The 16867-nt window shown below is 62.6% G+C and overlaps 1 protein-coding gene across 2 annotated transcripts in view; it reads right to left on the bottom strand.

Annotated features, from left to right (window-relative positions):
• The window catches only part of zmp:0000000755 (phosphofurin acidic cluster sorting protein 1), a 335491-nt gene that overhangs the window by 48958 nt on the left and 269666 nt on the right, over positions 1-16867 (bottom strand). For both annotated transcript variants that reach the window (XM_059645081.1, XM_059645082.1), the window contains exon 14: positions 258-362. In XM_059645081.1, the coding sequence (XP_059501064.1) occupies positions 258-362 (105 nt within the window). The remainder of the gene's footprint in view (positions 1-257; positions 363-16867) is intronic.

Below are 16867 nucleotides of genomic sequence, written 5' to 3'. Positions count from 1 at the left end.
TCCCTCAGTCCTATTCCAAAGGAAAAGCTCTCTCCTATCAATCCTCTCTCATAAGGAAAATGAACACAGGTAGACCATATGCCACTCTGCCTGTTTTGGTCATCAACACATGGCTGAGCTATGGTCTGAACTTCACTTTCCCCTCTGCTCCTGAGATATCTCCCTGCATTAATGGCTGTCCCACTGTTGTCTGACAATAACACCCTCATTCTCTACAGTTGTAACAAGAGATCCACTCTGTGCCAGAATTCTCCTACCTGTCCCTGCCAGTCTGTAATGTTCACCAGGATAATGCTCTCAGGCAGCTGGTCATCTGAAATTAGGATCTGATTCAGTTGATCGTAAACAGACTTCCGAGGGACCTGTCCAGCAAAGGAGTAAGTCATGATATCAGTGACGATTACAGAAAAAGATGCTTAATTATTTCCTGATATGTGGAATAAACTAAAGGGAAGGGAGCAATTTTACTTGAAGCTTCCTTTTCTCAACAGCAGGAAGAAGGAGCTGATTAAATTCCGAAGTGACTACTTGCAGCCAACCTCAGAACCCAGGTCATTAAGGGATGCCTGATCTTCATCTTGGATATTTGCAGAATCACAGAGTGTGGGAGAGGCCTTCAGCCCATCGAGTCTGCACCAATACATGAGAAATACTTGACATTTAACCTAATCCCATTTACCAGCACTTGGCCCATAGCCTTGAATGTTACGACATGCCAAGTGCTCGTCCAGGCACTTTTTAAAGGATGTGGGTAAACTCGCCAAAACCACGCTCACAGGCAGTGCACACTAGCCTGTCACCGCCCTCTGGGTAAAAAAGTTTGTTCTCATATTCCCCCTAAATCTCCGTCCCCCTATGTTGAACCTGTGTCTCCTCATGACTGACCCTTCAACTAAGGGGTACTGCTGCTCCTTACCTGCTCTGTCCATGGCCCTCATGGCCACCTCAATCAGGTCAACCCTCAGCCTTCTCTACTCCAACAAGAACAACCCTAGTCGATGCAAACTTTCCTCATAACTTAATTTTGCCATCCCAGGCAGCATCCTGGTGAATCTCCTCTGCTCCCGCTCCAGTTCAATCCCATCCTTCCGATCATGTGGCAACCAGAATTGCACATAATACTCCAGCTGCGGTCTCACCAAAGTTCTGTACAAACTGTACATGACTTCCCTGCTTTTGGAATCCATGCTTTGATGGATAAAGACAAGAGTCCCAAATGCCTTTCCTCAGGCTTCCCTGTGGCCTTGGCAACTGGAATGTCAGGCAATCTTGGCAATGTTATCTCAAAGAGCTCTCTTCTCCATGCCTCCAAAATTGGGCACGAAACCTGCCAGGGTGGCTCACGAGTGCAAAAGCCAGGTCACACAACTTGTTAATGCTGCAATCCAACACATAACATCAGCTTTGCCAGATTTCTGTTTCCCACAGTTGCTATCCAAATGAAATTGAAAACAAATGGTTGGAAAAGCTAATTTCACATGTCTAAAACAGTTAAGTTCATTTTAGCCCAATCCCATTTTGACATTCAGAAAATGCTGCAATATTTTGTAAATCACAATGACAAACCATGAGGCACTAAGCAGAGGAAATTGAACAAACAGAAAAATATTTCAGTACAGTCACACATCAGTTCACTTCCTCAGGAATGATACAGTCGTGATCAAATGCAGCAAAGCCTGGACAATATTCTGGCTTCGGGTGATAAGTTACAAGTCACTCAGATGTCAGGCATGCCCATCTCAAAACTGACCCTCTTGTACTATTGGAGGGTCAGTGCTGAGGGAGCGCCGCACTGTCAGAGGGTCAGTGCTGAGGGAGTGCCACACTGTTGGAGCGTCAGTGCTGAGGGAGCATCACACTGTCGGAGGGTCAGTGATGAGGGAGTGTCGCACTGTCGGAGGGTCTGTGCTGAGGGGGCGCCGCACTGTCGGAGGGTCAGTGCTGAGGGAGTGCTGCACTGTCAGAGGGTCAGTGCTGAGGGAGCACCGCACTGTCAGAGGGTCAGTGCTGAGGGAGCAAGGCACTGTCAGAGGGTCAGTGCCGAGAGAGCGCCGCACTGTCGGAGGGTCAGTGCTGAGGGAGTGAGCACTGTCGGAGGGTCAGTGCTGAGGGAGCACCGCACTGTTGGAGGGTCAGCGCTGAGGGAACGGGCACTGTCGGAGGGTCAGTGCTGAGGGAGCGGGCACTGTCGGAGGGTCAGTGCTGAGGGAGTGCCGCACTGTCAGAGGGTCAGTGCTGAGGGAGTGCCGCACTGTCGAAGGGTCAGTGCTGAGGGAGTGCCGTACTGTCGGAGCCGCACTGTCGAAGGGTCAGTGCTGAGGGAGTGCCGTACTGTCGGAGGGTCAGTGCTGAGGGAGTGCCACACTGTCGGAGGGTAAGTGCTGAGGGAGTGCCGTACTGTTGGAGGGTCAGTGCCGAGGGAGCGCCGCACTGTCGGATGATCATTATTGAGGGAGCGCTGCACTATCGGAGGGTCAGTGCTGAGGAAGCGCTGCACTGTCGGAGGGTCAGTGCTGAGGGAGTGCCGCACTGTCGGAGGGACAGTGCTGAGGGAGCGCCGCACTGTCGGAGGGTCAGTGCTGAAGGAGTGCTGCACTGTTGGAGGGTCAGTGCTGAGGGAGTGGGCACTGTTGGAGGGTCAGTGCTGAGGGAGTGGGCACTGTCGGAGGGTCAGTGCTGAGGGAGCGGGCACTGTCGGAGGGTCAGTGCTGAGGGAGTGGGCACTGTCAGAGGGTCAGTGCTGAGGGAGTGGGCACTGTTGGAGGGTCAGTGCTGAGGGAGGGCCGCACTGTTGGAAGCTCGGTGCTGAGGGAGCGCCGCAATGTCAGTGGGTCAGTGCTGAGGGAGCGCCGCACTGTCGGAGGGTCAGTGCAGAGGGAGCGCCGCACTGTCGGAGCGTTGGTGCTGAGGGAATGCCGCACTGTCGGAGGGTCAGTGCTGAGGGAGCGCCGCACTGTCGGAGGGTCGATGCTGAGGGAGCGCCGCACTGTCGGAGCGTTGGTGCTGAGGGAATGCCGCACTGTCGGAGGGTCAGTGCTGAGGGAGTGGGCACTGTCGGGGGGTCAGTGCTGAGGGAGTGGGCACTGTCGGAGGGTCAGTGCTGAGGGAGCGCCGCACTGTCGGAGGGTCAGTGCTGAGGGAGTGGGCACTGTCGGAGGGTCAGTGCTGAGGGGGACCCGCACTGTCGGAGGGTCAGTATTGAGGGAGTGGGCACTGTGGGAGGGTCTGTGCTGACGGAGCACCGCACTGTCGGAGGGTCAGTGCTGAGGGAGCGCCGCACTGTCGGAGGGTCAGTGCTGAGGGAGTGACGCACTGTTGGGGGGTCATTATTGAGGGAGTGGGCACTGTCAAAGGGTCAATGCTGAGGGAGCGCCGCTGTGTCGGAGGGTCAGTATTGAGGGAGTGGGCACTGTCAGAGGGTCAGTGCTGAGGGAGTGGGCACTGTCGGAGGGTCAGTGCTGAGGGAGTGCCGCACTGTCGGAGGGTGAGTGCTGAGGGAGTGGGCACTGTCGGAGGGTCAGTGCTGAGGGAGTGGGCACAGTTGGAGGGTCAGTGCTGAGGGAGTGGGCACTGTCGGAGGGTCAGTGCTGAGGGAGACCGCACTGTCGGAGGGTCTGTGCTGAGGGAGCGCCACACTGTCGGAGGGTCAGTGCTGAGGGAGTGGGCACAGTTGGAGGGTCAGTGCTGAGGGAGTGGGCACTGTCGGAGGGTCAGTGCTGAGAGAGACCGCACTGTCGGAGGGTCTGTGCTGAGGGAGCGCCACACTGTCGGAGGGTCAGTGCTGAGGGAGTGGGCACTGTCGGAGGGTCAGTGCTGAGGGAGTGGGCACTGTTGGAGGGTCAGTGCTGAGGGAGCGGGCACTGTTGGAGGGTCAGTGCTGAGGGAGCGGGCACTGTCGGAGGGTCAGTGCTGAGGGAGTGCCGCACTGTCGGAGGGTCAGTGCTGAGGGAGTGCTGCACTGTCGGAGGGTCAGTGCTGAGGGAGTGGGCACTGTCGGAGGGTCAGTGCTGAGGGAGACCGCACTGTCGGAGGGTCAGTGCTGAGGGAGCGGGTGCTGTCGGAGGGTCAGTGCTGAGGGAGCGGGCGCTGTTGGTGGGTCAGTGCTGAGGGAGCGGGCGCTGTCAGAGGGTCAGTGCTGAGGGAGCGGGCGCTGTCGGAGGGTCAGTGCTGAGGGAGCGGGCACTGTCGGAGGGTCAGTACTGAGGGAGTGGGCACTGTCGGAGGGTCAGTGCTGAGGGAGTGCCTTACTGTCGGAGGGTCAGTGCTGAGGCAGACCCGCACTGTCAAAGGGTCTGTGCTGAGGGAGCGGGCACTGTCGGAGGGTCAGTGCTGAGGGAGACCCGCACTGTCAAAGGGTCTGTGCTGAGGGAGCGGGCACTGTCGGAGGGTCAGTGCTGAGGGTGCGGGCGCTGTTGGAGGGTCAGTGCTGAGGGAGCAGGCTCTGTCGGAGGGTCAGTGCTGAGGGAGTGGGCACTGTCGGAGGGTCAGTGCTGACGGAGTGGGCACTGTCAGAGGGTCAGTGCTGACGGAGTGGGCACTGTCAGAGGGTCAGTGCTGAGAGAGTGGGCACTGTCAGAGGGTCAGTGCTGAGGGAGCGCCGCACTGTCGGAGGGTCAGTGCTGACGGAGCGGGCACTGTCGGAGGGTCAGTGCTGAGGGAGCACCGCATTGTCAGAGGGTCAGTGCTGAGGGAGCGCTGCACTGTCGGAGGGTCAGTCCTGAGGGAGCGGGCACTGTCGGAGGGTCAGAGCTGAGGTAGCACCGCACTGTCGGAGGGTCAGTATTGAGGGAGTGGGCACTGTGGGAGGGTCTGTGCTGACGGAGCACCGCACTGTCGGAGGGTCAGTGCTGAGGGTGCGGGTGCTGTCGGAGGGTCAGTGCTGAGGGAGCAGGCACTGTCGGAGGGTCAGTGCTGAGGGAGTGGGCACTGTCGGAGGGTCAGTGCTGAGGGAGTGCCGTACTGTCGGAGGGTCAGTGCTGAGGGAGTGGGCACTGTCAGAGGGTCAGTGCTGAGGGAGCGCCGCACTGTTGGAGGGTCAGTGCTGACGGAGCGGGCACTGTCGGAGGGTCAGTGCTGAGGGAGCAGGCACTGTCGGAGGGTCAGTGCTGAGGGAGTGGGCACTGTCGGAGGGTCTGTGCTGAGGGAGTGCCGTACTGTCGGAGGGTCAGTGCTGAGGGAGCGCTGCACTGTCGGAGGGTCAGTGCTGAGGGAGCACCGCGCTGTCGGAGGGTCAGTCCTGAGGGAGCGGGCACTGTCGGAGGGTCAGTGCTGAGGTAGCACCGCACTGTCGGAGGGTCAGTATTGAGGGAGTGGGCACTGTGGGAGGGTCTGTGCTGACGGAGCACCGCACTGTCGGAGGGTCACTGCTGAGGGAGCGCCGCACTGTCGGAGGGTCAGTGCTGAGGGAGTGACGCTCTGTTGGAGGGTCATTATTGAGGGAGTGGGCACTGTCTAAGGGTCAATGCTGAGGGAGCGCCGCTGTGTCGGAGGGTCAGTATTGAGGGAGTGGGCACTGTCGGAGGGTCAGTGCTGAGGGAGTGGGCACTGTCGGAGGGTCAGTGCTGAGGGAGCGGGCATTGTCAGAGGGTCAGTGCTGAGGGAGCGCTGCACTGTCGGAGGGTCAGTGCTGAGGGAGTGCCGCACTGTCGGAGGGTCAGTGCTGAGGGAGTGGGCACTGTCGGAGGGTCAGTGCTGAGGGAGTGGGCACTGTCAAAGGGTCAATGCTGAGGGAGCGCCGCTGTGTCGGAGGGTCAGTATAGAGGGAGTGGGCACTGTCAGAGGGTCAGTGCTGAGGGAGTGGGCACTGTCGGAGGGTCAGTGCTGAGGGAGCGCCGCACTGTCGGAGGGTCAGTGCTGAGGGAGTGGGCACTGTTGGAGGGTCAATGCTGAGGGAGAGGGCACTGTTGGAGTGTCAGTGCTGAGGGAGCGCCGCACTGTCGGAAGGTCAGTGCTGAGGGAGTGCTGCACTGTCGGAGGGTCAGTGCTGAGGGAGTGGGCACTGTCCGAGGGTCAGTGCTGAGGGAGCGCGCACTGTTGGAGGGTCAGTGCTGAGGGAGCAGGCACTGTCGGAGGGTCAGTGCTGAGGGAGTGGGCACTGTCGGAGGGTCAGTGCTGAGGGAGTGCCGCACTGTCGGAGGGTCAGTGCTGAGGGAGTGCTGCACTGTCGGAGGGTCAGTGCTGAGGGAGTGGGCACTGTCAGAGGGTCAGTGCTGAGGGAGACCGCACTGTCGGAGGGTCAGTGCTGAGGGAGTGGGCACTGTCGGAGGTTCAGTGCTGAGCGAGCGGGCACTGTTGGAGGGTCAGTGCTGAGGGAGCGGGCACTGTCGGAGGGTCAGTGCTGAGGGAGCGCCACACTGTTGGAGGGTCAGTGCTGAGTGAGCGCCGCACTGTCGGAGGGTCAGTGCTGAGGGAGCGCCGCACTGTCGGAGGGTCAGTGCTGAGGGAGCGGGCACTGTCGGAGGGTCAGTGCTGAGGGAGCGCCACACTGTTGGAGGGTCAGTGCTGAGTGAGCGCCACACTGTTGGAGGGTCAGTGCTGAGTGAGCGCCGCACTGTCGGAGGGTCAGTGCTGAGGGAGCGCCGCACTGTCGGAGGGTCAGTGCTGAGGGAGTGCCGCACTGTCGGAGGGTCAGTATTGAGGGAGTGGGCACTGTCAAAGGGTCAGTGCTGAGGGAGTGGGCACTGTCGGAGGGTCAGTGCTGAGGGAGCACCGCATTGTCAGAGGGTCAGTGCTGAGGGAGCGCTGCACTGTCGGAGGGTCAGTGCTGAGGGAGCACCGCACTGTCAGAGGGTCAGTCCTGAGGGAGCGGGCACTGTCGGAGGGTCAGTGCTGAGGGAGCACCGCACTGTCGGAGGGTCAGTGCTGAGGGAGTACTGCACTGTCGGAGGGTCAGTGCTGAGGGAGTGGGCACTGTCGGAGGGTCAGTGCTGAGGGAGCGGGCACTGTCGGAGGGTCAGTGCTAAGGGAGCAGGCACTGTTGGAGGGTCAGTGCTAAGGGAGCAGGCACTGTTGGAGGGTCAGTGCTGAGAGAGTGGGCACTGTCGGAGGGTCAGTGCTGAGGGAGACCCGCACTGTCGAAGGGTCTGTGCTGAGGGAACGGGCACTGTCGGAGGGTCTGTGCTGAGGGAGTGGGCACATTCGGAGGGTCAGTGCTGAGGGAGTGGGCACTGTCGGAGGGTCAGTGCTGAGGGAGACCTCACTGTCGAAGGGTCAAAGCTGAGGGAGTGTCGCACTGTCGGAGGGTCAGTGGTGAGTGGGTGCCGCACTGTCGGAGGGTCAGTATTGAGGGAGTGGGCACTGTCAGAGGGTCAGTGCTGAGGGAGTGGGCACTGTCGGAGGGTCAGTGCTGAGGGAGTGTCGCACTGTCGGAGGGTCAGTGCGGAGGGAGTGCTGCACTGTCGGAGGGTCAGTGCTGAGGGAGCATCCCACTGTCAGAGGATCAGTCCTGAGAGAGCGGGCACTGTCGGAGGGTCAGTGCTGAGGGAGTGGGCACTGTTGGAGGGTCAGTGCTGAGGGAGCGGGCACTGTTGGAGTGTCAGTGCTGAGGGAGCGCCGCACTGTCGGAGGGTCAGTGCTGAGGGAGTGCGCACTGTCGGAGGGTCAGAGCTGAGGGAGTGCTGCACTGTCGGAGGGTCAGTGCTGAGGGAGTGGGCACTGTCGGAGGGTCAGTGCTGAGGGAGACCGCACTGTCGGAGGGTCAGTGCTGAGGGAGCGGGCACTGTCGGAGGGTTAGTGCTGAGGGAGCGGGCACTGTCGGAGGGTCAGTGCTGAGGGAGCGCCGCACTGTCGGAGGGTCAGTGCTGAGGGAGTGCCGCACTGTCGGAGGGTCAGTGCTGAGGGAGTGCTGCACTGTCGGAGGGTCAGTGCTGAGGGAGTGGGCACTGTCGGAGGGTCAGTGCTGAGGGAGACCGCACTGTCGGAGGGTCAGTGCTGAGGGAGTGGGCACTGTCGGAGGGTCAGTGCTGAGGGAGCGGGCACTGTCGGAGGGTCAGTGCTGAGGGAGTGGGCACTGTCGGAGGGTCAGTGCTGAGGGAGCACCGCATTGTCAGAGGGTCAGTGCTGAGGGAGCGCTGCACTGTCGGAGGGTCAGTGCTGAGGGAGCACCGCATTGAGGGTCAGTGCTGAGGGAGCACCGCACTGTCAGAGGGTCAGTCCTGAGGGAGCGGGCACTGTCGGAGGGTCAGTGCTGAGGGAGCACCGCACTGTCGGAGGGTCAGTGCTGAGGGAGTGGGCACTGTTGGAGGGTCAGTGCTGAGGGAGCGGGCACTGTTGGAGGGTCAGTGCTGAGGGAGCACCGCACTGTCGGAGGGTCAGTGTTGAGGGAGTGCCGCACTGTCGGAGGGTCAGTGCTGAGGGAGTGCTGCACTGTCGGAGGGTCAGTGCTGAGGGAGTGGGCACTGTCGGAGGGTCAGTGCTGAGGGAGCGAGCGCTGTCAGAGGGTCAGTGCTGAGGGAGCGGGCGCTGTCGGAGGGTCAGTGCTAAGGGAGCAGGCACTGTTGGAGGGTCAGTGCTGAGAGAGTGGGCACTGTCGGAGGGTCAGTGCTGAGGGAGACCCGCACTGTCGAAGGGTCTGTGCTGAGGGAACGGGCACTGTCGGAGGGTCAGTGCTGAGGGAGTGGGCACAGTCGGAGGGTCAGTGCTGAGGGAGTGGGCACTGTCGGAGGGTCAGTGCTGAGGGAGTGGGCACTGTTGGAGGGTCAGTGCTGAGGGAGCGGGCACTGTTGGAGGGTCAGTGCTGAGGGAGCACCGCACTGTCGGAGGGTCAGTGCTGAGGGAGCAGGCACTGTTGGAGGGTCAGTGCTGAGAGAGTGGGCACTGTCGGAGGGTCAGTGCTGAGGGAGTGCCGCACTGTCGGAGGGTCAGTGCTGAGGGAGTGCTGCACTGTCGGAGGGTCAGTGCTGAGGGAGTGGGCACTGTCGGAGGGTCAGTGCTGAGGGAGACCGCACTGTCGGAGGGTCAGTGCTGAGGGAGTGGGCACTGTCGGAGGGTCAGTGCTGAGGGAGCACCGCACTGTCGGACGGTCAGTGCTGAGGGAGTGGGCACTGTTGGAGGGTCAGTGCTCAAGGAGCGGGCACTGTTGGAGGGTCAGTGCTGAGGGAGCACCGCACTGTCGGAGGGTCAGTGCTGAGGGAGTGGGCACTGTTGGAGGGTCAGTGCTGAGGGAGCGGGCACTGTTGGAGGGTCAGTGCTGAGGGAGCACCGCACTGTCGGAGGGTCAGTGTTGAGGGAGTGCCGCACTGTCGGAGGGTCAGTGCTGAGGGAGTGCTGCACTGTCGGAGGGTCAGTGCTGAGGGAGTGGGCACTGTCGGAGGGTCAGTGCTGAGGGAGCGAGCGCTGTCAGAGGGTCAGTGCTGAGGGAGCGGGCGCTGTCGGAGGGTCAGTGCTAAGGGAGCAGGCACTGTTGGAGGGTCAGTGCTGAGAGAGTGGGCACTGTCGGAGGGTCAGTGCTGAGGGAGACCCGCACTGTCGAAGGGTCTGTGCTGAGGGAACGGGCACTGTCGGAGGGTCAGTGCTGAGGGAGTGGGCACAGTCGGAGGGTCAGTGCTGAGGGAGTGGGCACTGTCGGAGGGTCAGTGCTGAGGGAGTGGGCACTGTTGGAGGGTCAGTGCTGAGGGAGCGGGCACTGTTGGAGGGTCAGTGCTGAGGGAGCACCGCACTGTCGGAGGGTCAGTGCTGTGGGAGCAGGCACTGTTGGAGGGTCAGTGCTGAGAGAGTGGGCACTGTCGGAGGGTCAGTGCTGAGGGAGTGCCGCACTGTCGGAGGGTCAGTGCTGAGGGAGTGCTGCACTGTCGGAGGGTCAGTGCTGAGGGAGTGGGCACTGTCGGAGGGTCAGTGCTGAGGGAGACCGCACTGTCGGAGGGTCAGTGCTGAGGGAGTGGGCACTGTCGGAGGGTCAGTGCTGAGGGAGCGGGCACTGTCGGAGGGTCAGTGCTGAGGGAGTGGGCACTGTCGGAGGGTCAGTGCTGAGGGAGCACCGCATTGTCAGAGGGTCAGTGCTGAGGGAGCGCTGCACTGTCGGAGGGTCAGTGCTGAGGGAGCACCGCATTGAGGGTCAGTGCTGAGGGAGCACCGCACTGTCAGAGGGTCAGTCCTGATGGAGCGGGCACTGTCGGAGGGTCAGTGCTGAGGGAGCACCGCACTGTCGGAGGGTCAGTGCTGAGGGAGTGGGCACTGTCGAAGGGTCTGTGCTGAGGGAACGGGCACTGTCGGAGGATCAGTGCTGAGGGAGTGGGCACAGTCGGAGGGTCAGTGCTGAGGGAGGGGGCACTGTCGGAGGGTCAGTGCTGAGGAAGTGGGCACTGTCGAAGGGTCAAAGCTGAGGGAGTGTCGCACTGTCGGAGAGTCAGTGGTGAGTGGGTGCCGCACTGTCGGAGGGTCAGTATTGAGGGAGTGGGCACTGTCAGAGGGTCAGTGCTGAGAGAGTGGGCACTGTCGGAGGGTCAGTGCTGAGGGAGTGTCGCACTGTCGGAGGGTCAGTGCTGAGGGAGTGCTGCACTGTCGGAGGGTCAGTGCTGAGGGAGCAAACCCACTGTCAGAGGATCAGTCCTGAGGGAGCGGGCACTGTCGGAGGGTCAGTGCTGAGGGAGCGCCGCACTGTCGGAGGGTCGGTGCTGAGGGAGTGCCGCACTGTCGGAGGGTCAGTGCTGAGGGAGTGCTGCACTGTCGGAGGGTCAGTGCTGAGGGAGTGGGCACTGTCGGAGGGTCAGTGCTGAGGGAGACCGCACTGTCGGAGGGTCAGTGCTGAGGGAGTGGGCACTGTCGGAGGGTCAGTGCTGAGGGAGACCGCACTGTCGGAGGGTCAGTGCTGAGGGAGCGGGCACTGTCGGAGGGTCAGTGCTGAGGGAGCGGGCACTGTCGGAGGGTCAGTGCTGAGGGAGTGGGCACTGTCGGAGGGTCAGTGCTGAGGGAGGGGGCACTGTCGGAGGGTCAGTGCTGAGGGAGTGGGCACTGTCGGAGGGTCAGTGCTGAGGGAGACCGCACTGTCGGAGGGTCAGTGCTGAGGGAGCGGGCACTGTCGGAGGGTCAGTGCTGAGGGAGTGGGCACTGTCGGAGGGTCAGTGCTGAGGGAGCACCGCATTGTCAGAGGGTCAGTGCTGAGGGAGCGCTGCACTGTCGGAGGGTCAGTGCTGAGGGAGCACCGCATTGAGGGTCAGTGCTGAGGGAGCACCGCACTGTAAGAGGGTCAGTCCTGAGGGAGCGGGCACTGTCGGAGGGTCAGTGCTGAGGGAGCACCGCACTGTCGGACGGTCAGTGCTGAGGGAGTGGGCACTGTTGGAGGGTCAGTGCTCAAGGAGCGGGCACTGTTGGAGGGTCAGTGCTGAGGGAGCACCGCACTGTCGGAGGGTCAGTGCTGAGGGAGTGGGCACTGTTGGAGGGTCAGTGCTGAGGGAGCGGGCACTGTTGGAGGGTCAGTGCTGAGGGAGCACCGCACTGTCGGAGGGTCAGTGTTGAGGGAGTGCCGCACTGTCGGAGGGTCAGTGCTGAGGGAGTGCTGCACTGTCGGAGGGTCAGTGCTGAGGGAGTGGGCACTGTCGGAGGGTCAGTGCTGAGGGAGCGAGCGCTGTCAGAGGGTCAGTGCTGAGGGAGCGGGCGCTGTCGGAGGGTCAGTGCTAAGGGAGCAGGCACTGTTGGAGGGTCAGTGCTGAGAGAGTGGGCACTGTCGGAGGGTCAGTGCTGAGGGAGACCCGCACTGTCGAAGGGTCTGTGCTGAGGGAACGGGCACTGTCGGAGGGTCAGTGCTGAGGGAGTGGGCACAGTCGGAGGGTCAGTGCTGAGGGAGTGGGCACTGTTGGAGGGTCAGTGCTGAGGGAGCGGGCACTGTTGGAGGGTCAGTGCTGAGGGAGCACCGCACTGTCGGAGGGTCAGTGCTGAGGGAGCAGGCACTGTTGGAGGGTCAGTGCTGAGAGAGTGGGCACTGTCGGAGGGTCAGTGCTGAGGGAGACCCGCACTGTCGAAGGGTCTGTGCTGAGGGAACGGGCACTGTCGGAGGGTCAGTGCTGAGGGAGTGGGCACAGTCGGAGGGTCAGTGCTGAGGGAGTGGGCACTGTCGGAGGGTCAGTGCTGAGGGAGACCTCACTGTCGAAGGGTCAAAGCTGAGGGAGTGTCGCACTGTCGGAGGGTCAGTGGTGAGTGGGTGCCGCACTGTCGGAGGGTCAGTATTGAGGGAGTGGGCACTGTCAGAGGGTCAGTGCTGAGGGAGTGGGCACTGTCGGAGGGTCAGTGCTGAGGGAGAGTCGCACTGTCGGAGGGTCAGTGCTGAGGGAGTGCTGCACTGTCGGAGGGTCAGTGCTGAGGGAGCAAACCCACTGTCAGAGGATCAGTCCTGAGGGAGCGGGCACTGTCGGAGGGTCAGTGCTGAGGGAGCGCCGCACTGTCGGAGGGTCGGTGCTGAGGGAGTGCCGCACTGTCGGAGGGTCAGTGCTGAGGGAGTGCTGCACTGTCGGAGGGTCAGTGCTGAGGGAGTGGGCACTGTCGGAGGGTCAGTGCTGAGGGAGACCGCACTGTCGGAGGGTCAGTGCTGAGGGAGTGGGCACTGTCGGAGGGTCAGTGCTGAGGGAGACCGCACTGTCGGAGGGTCAGTGCTGAGGGAGCGGGCACTGTCGGAGGGTCAGTGCTGAGGGAGCGGGCACTGTCAGAGGGTCAGTGCTGAGGGAGCGGGCACTGTCGGAGGGTCAGTGCTGAGGGAGTGGGCACTGTCGGAGGGTCAGTGCTGAGGGAGACCGCACTGTCGGAGGGTCAGTGCTGAGGGAGTGGGCACTGTCGGAGGGTCAGTGCTGAGGGAGCGGGCACTGTCGGAGGGTCAGTGCTGAGGGAGTGGGCACTGTCGGAGGGTCAGTGCTGAGGGAGCACCGCATTGTCAGAGGGTCAGTGCTGAGGGAGCGCTGCACTGTCGGAGGGTCAGTGCTGAGGGAGCACCGCATTGAGGGTCAGTGCTGAGGGAGCACCGCACTGTAAGAGGGTCAGTCCTGAGGGAGCGGGCACTGTCGGAGGGTCAGTGCTGAGGGAGCACCGCACTGTCGGAGGGTCAGTGCTGAGGGAGTGGGCACTGTTGGAGGGTCAGTGCTCAAGGAGCGGGCACTGTTGGAGGGTCAGTGCTGAGGGAGCACCGCACTGTCGGAGGGTCAGTGTTGAGGGAGTGCCGCACTGTCGGAGGGTCAGTGCTGAGGGAGTGCTGCACTGTCGGAGGGTCAGTGCTGAGGGAGTGGGCACTGTCGGAGGGTCAGTGCTGAGGGAGCACCGCATTGTCAGAGGGTCAGTGCTGAGGGAGCGCTGCACTGTCGGAGGGTCAGTGCTGAGGGAGCACCGCATTGAGGGTCAGTGCTGAGGGAGCACCGCACTGTAATAGGGTCAGTCCTGAGGGAGCGGGCACTGTCGGAGGGTCAGTGCTGAGGGAGCACCGCACTGTCGGAGGGTCAGTGCTGAGGGAGTGGGCACTGTTGGAGGGTCAGTGCTCAAGGAGCGGGCACTGTTGGAGGGTCTGTGCTGAGGGAGCACCGCACTGTCAGAGGGTCAGTGCTGAGGGAGTGGGCACTGTTGGAGGGTCAGTGCTGAGGGAGCGGGCACTGTTGGAGGGTCAGTGCTGAGGGAGCACCGCACTGTCGGAGGGTCAGTGTTGAGGGAGTGCCGCACTGTCGGAGGGTCAGTGCTGAGGGAGTGCTGCACTGTCGGAGGGTCAGTGCTGAGGGAGCGAGCGCTGTCAGAGGGTCAGTGCTAAGGGAGCGGGCGCTGTCGGAGGGTCAGTGCTAAGGGAGCAGGCACTGTTGGAGGGTCAGTGCTGAGAGAGTGGGCACTGTCGGAGGGTCAGTGCTGAGGGAGACCCGCACTGTCGAAGGGTCTGTGCTGAGGGAACGGGCACTGTCGGAGGGTCAGTGCTGAGGGAGTGGGCACAGTCGGAGGGTCAGTGCTGAGGGAGTGGGCACTGTCGGAGGGTCAGTGCTGAGGGAGTGGGCACTGTTGGAGGGTCAGTGCTGAGGGAGCGGGCACTGTTGGAGGGTCAGTGCTGACGGAGCACCGCACTGTCGGAGGGTCAGTGCTGAGGGAGCAGGCACTGTCGGAGGGTCAGTGCTGAGGGGGACCCGCACTGTCGGAGGGTCAGTATTGAGGGAGTGGGCACTGTGGGAGGGTCTGTGCTGACGGAGCACCGCACTGTCGGAGGGTCAGTGCTGAGGGAGCGCCGCACTGTCGGAGGGTCAGTGCTGAGGGAGTGACGCACTGTTGGGGGGTCATTATTGAGGGAGTGGGCACTGTCAAAGGGTCAATGCTGAGGGAGCGCCGCTGTGTCGGAGGGTCAGTATTGAGGGAGTGGGCACTGTCAGAGGGTCAGTGCTGAGGGAGTGGGCACTGTCGGAGGGTCAGTGCTGAGGGAGTGCCGCACTGTCGGAGGGTCAGTGCTGAGGGAGTGGGCACTGTCGGAGGGTCAGTGCTGAGGGAGTGGGCACAGTTGGAGGGTCAGTGCTGAGGGAGTGGGCACTGTCGGAGGGTCAGTGCTGAGGGAGACCGCACTGTCGGAGGGTCTGTGCTGAGGGAGCGCCACACTGTCGGAGGGTCAGTGCTGAGGGAGTGGGCACAGTTGGAGGGTCAGTGCTGAGGGAGTGGGCACTGTCGGAGGGTCAGTGCTGAGGGAGACCGCACTGTCGGAGGGTCTGTGCTGAGGGAGCGCCACACTGTCGGAGGGTCAGTGCTGAGGGAGTGGGCACTGTCGGAGGGTCAGTGCTGAGGGAGTGGGCACTGTTGGAGGGTCAGTGCTGAGGGAGCGGGCACTGTTGGAGGGTCAGTGCTGAGGGAGCGGGCACTGTCGGAGGGTCAGTGCTGAGGGAGTGCCGCACTGTCGGAGGGTCAGTGCTGAGGGAGTGCTGCACTGTCGGAGGGTCAGTGCTGAGGGAGTGGGCACTGTCGGAGGGTCAGTGCTGAGGGAGACCGCACTGTCGGAGGGTCAGTGCTGAGGGAGTGGGCACTGTCGGAGGGTCAGTGCTGAGGGAGACCGCACTGTTGGAGGGTCAGTGCTGAGGGAGTGGGCACTGTCGGAGGGTCAGTGCTGAGGGAGACCGCACTGTCGGAGGGTCAGTGCTGAGGGAGCGGGCGCCGTTGGTGGGTCAGTGCTGAGGGAGCGGGCGCTGTCAGAGGGTCAGTGCTGAGGGAGCGGGCGCTGTCGGAGGGTCAGTGCTGAGGGAGCGGGCACTGTCGGAGGGTCAGTACTGAGGGAGTGGGCACTGTCGGAGGGTCAGTGCTGAGGGAGTGCCTTACTGTCGGAGGGTCAGTGCTGACGGAGCGGGCACTGTCGGAGGGTCAGTGCTGAGGGAGTGGGCACTGTCGGAGGGTCAGTGCTGAGGGAGCACCGCATTGTCAGAGGGTCAGTGCTGAGGGAGCGCTGCACTGTCGGAGGGTCAGTCCTGAGGGAGCGGGCACTGTCGGAGGGTCAGTGCTGAGGTAGCACCGCACTGTCGGAGGGTCAGTATTGAGGGAGTGGGCACTGTGGGAGGGTCTGTGCTGACGGAGCACCGCACTGTCGGAGGGTCAGTGCTGAGGGTGCGGGTGCTGTCGGAGGGTCAGTGCTGAGGGAGCAGGCACTGTCGGAGGGTCAGTGCTGAGGGAGTGGGCACTGTCGGAGGGTCAGTGCTGAGGGAGTGCCGTACTGTCGGAGGGTCAGTGCTGAGGGAGTGGGCACTGTCAGAGGGTCAGTGCTGAGGGAGCGCCGCACTGTTGGAGGGTCAGTGCTGACGGAGCGGGCACTGTCGGAGGGTCAGTGCTGAGGGAGCAGGCACTGTCGGAGGGTCAGTGCTGAGGGAGTGGGCACTGTCGGAGGGTCTGTGCTGAGGGAGTGCCGTACTGTCGGAGGGTCAGTGCTGAGGGAGCGCTGCACTGTCGGAGGGTCAGTGCTGAGGGAGCACCGCGCTGTCGGAGGGTCAGTACTGAGGGAGCGGGCACTGTCGGAGGGTCAGTGCTGAGGTAGCACCGCACTGTCGGAGGGTCAGTATTGAGGGAGTGGGCACTGTGGGAGGGTCTGTGCTGACGGAGCACCGCACTGTCGGAGGGTCAGTGCTGAGGGAGCGCCGCACTGTCGGAGGGTCAGTGCTGAGGGAGTGACGCACTGTTGGGGGGTCATTATTGAGGGAGTGGGCACTGTCAAAGGGTCAATGCTGAGGGAGCGCCGCTGTGTCGGAGGGTCAGTATTGAGGGAGTGGGCACTGTCAGAGGGTCAGTGCTGAGGGAGTGGGCACTGTCGGAGGGTCAGTGCTGAGGGAGTGCCGCACTGTCGGAGGGTCAGTGCTGAGGGAGTGGGCACTGTCGGAGGGTCAGTGCTGAGGGAGTGGGCACAGTTGGAGGGTCAGTGCTGAGGGAGTGGGCACTGTCGGAGGGTCAGTGCTGAGGGAGACCGCACTGTCGGAGGGTCTGTGCTGAGGGAGCGCCACACTGTCGGAGGGTCAGTGCTGAGGGAGTGCTGCACTGTCGGAGGGTCAGTGCTGAGGGAGTGGGCACTGTCAAAGGGTCAATGCTGAGGGAGCGCCGCTGTGTCGGAGGGTCAGTATTGAGGGAGTGGGCACTGTCAGAGGGTCAGTGCTGAGGGAGTAGGCACTGTCGGAGGGTCAGTGCTGAGGGAGTGGGCACTGTCGGAGGGTCAGTGCTGAGGGAGCGCCGCACTGTCGGAGGGTCAGTGCTGAGGGAGTGGGCACTGTTGGAGGGTCAGTGCTGAGGGAGAGGGCACTGTTGGAGTGTCAGTGCTGAGGGAGCGCCGCACTGTCGGAAGGTCAGTGCTGAGGGAGTGCTGCACTGTCGGAGGGTCAGTGCTGAGGGAGTGGGCACTGTCCGAGGGTCAGTGCTGAGGGAGCGCGCACTGTTGGAGGGTCAGTGCTGAGGGAGCGGGCACTGT

This window comes from Stegostoma tigrinum, chromosome 4 (genome assembly GCF_030684315.1).
Source record: "Stegostoma tigrinum isolate sSteTig4 chromosome 4, sSteTig4.hap1, whole genome shotgun sequence".
NCBI lineage: Eukaryota > Metazoa > Chordata > Chondrichthyes > Orectolobiformes > Stegostomatidae > Stegostoma > Stegostoma tigrinum.
This window is presented reverse-complemented; position numbering and strand designations above follow the sequence as displayed.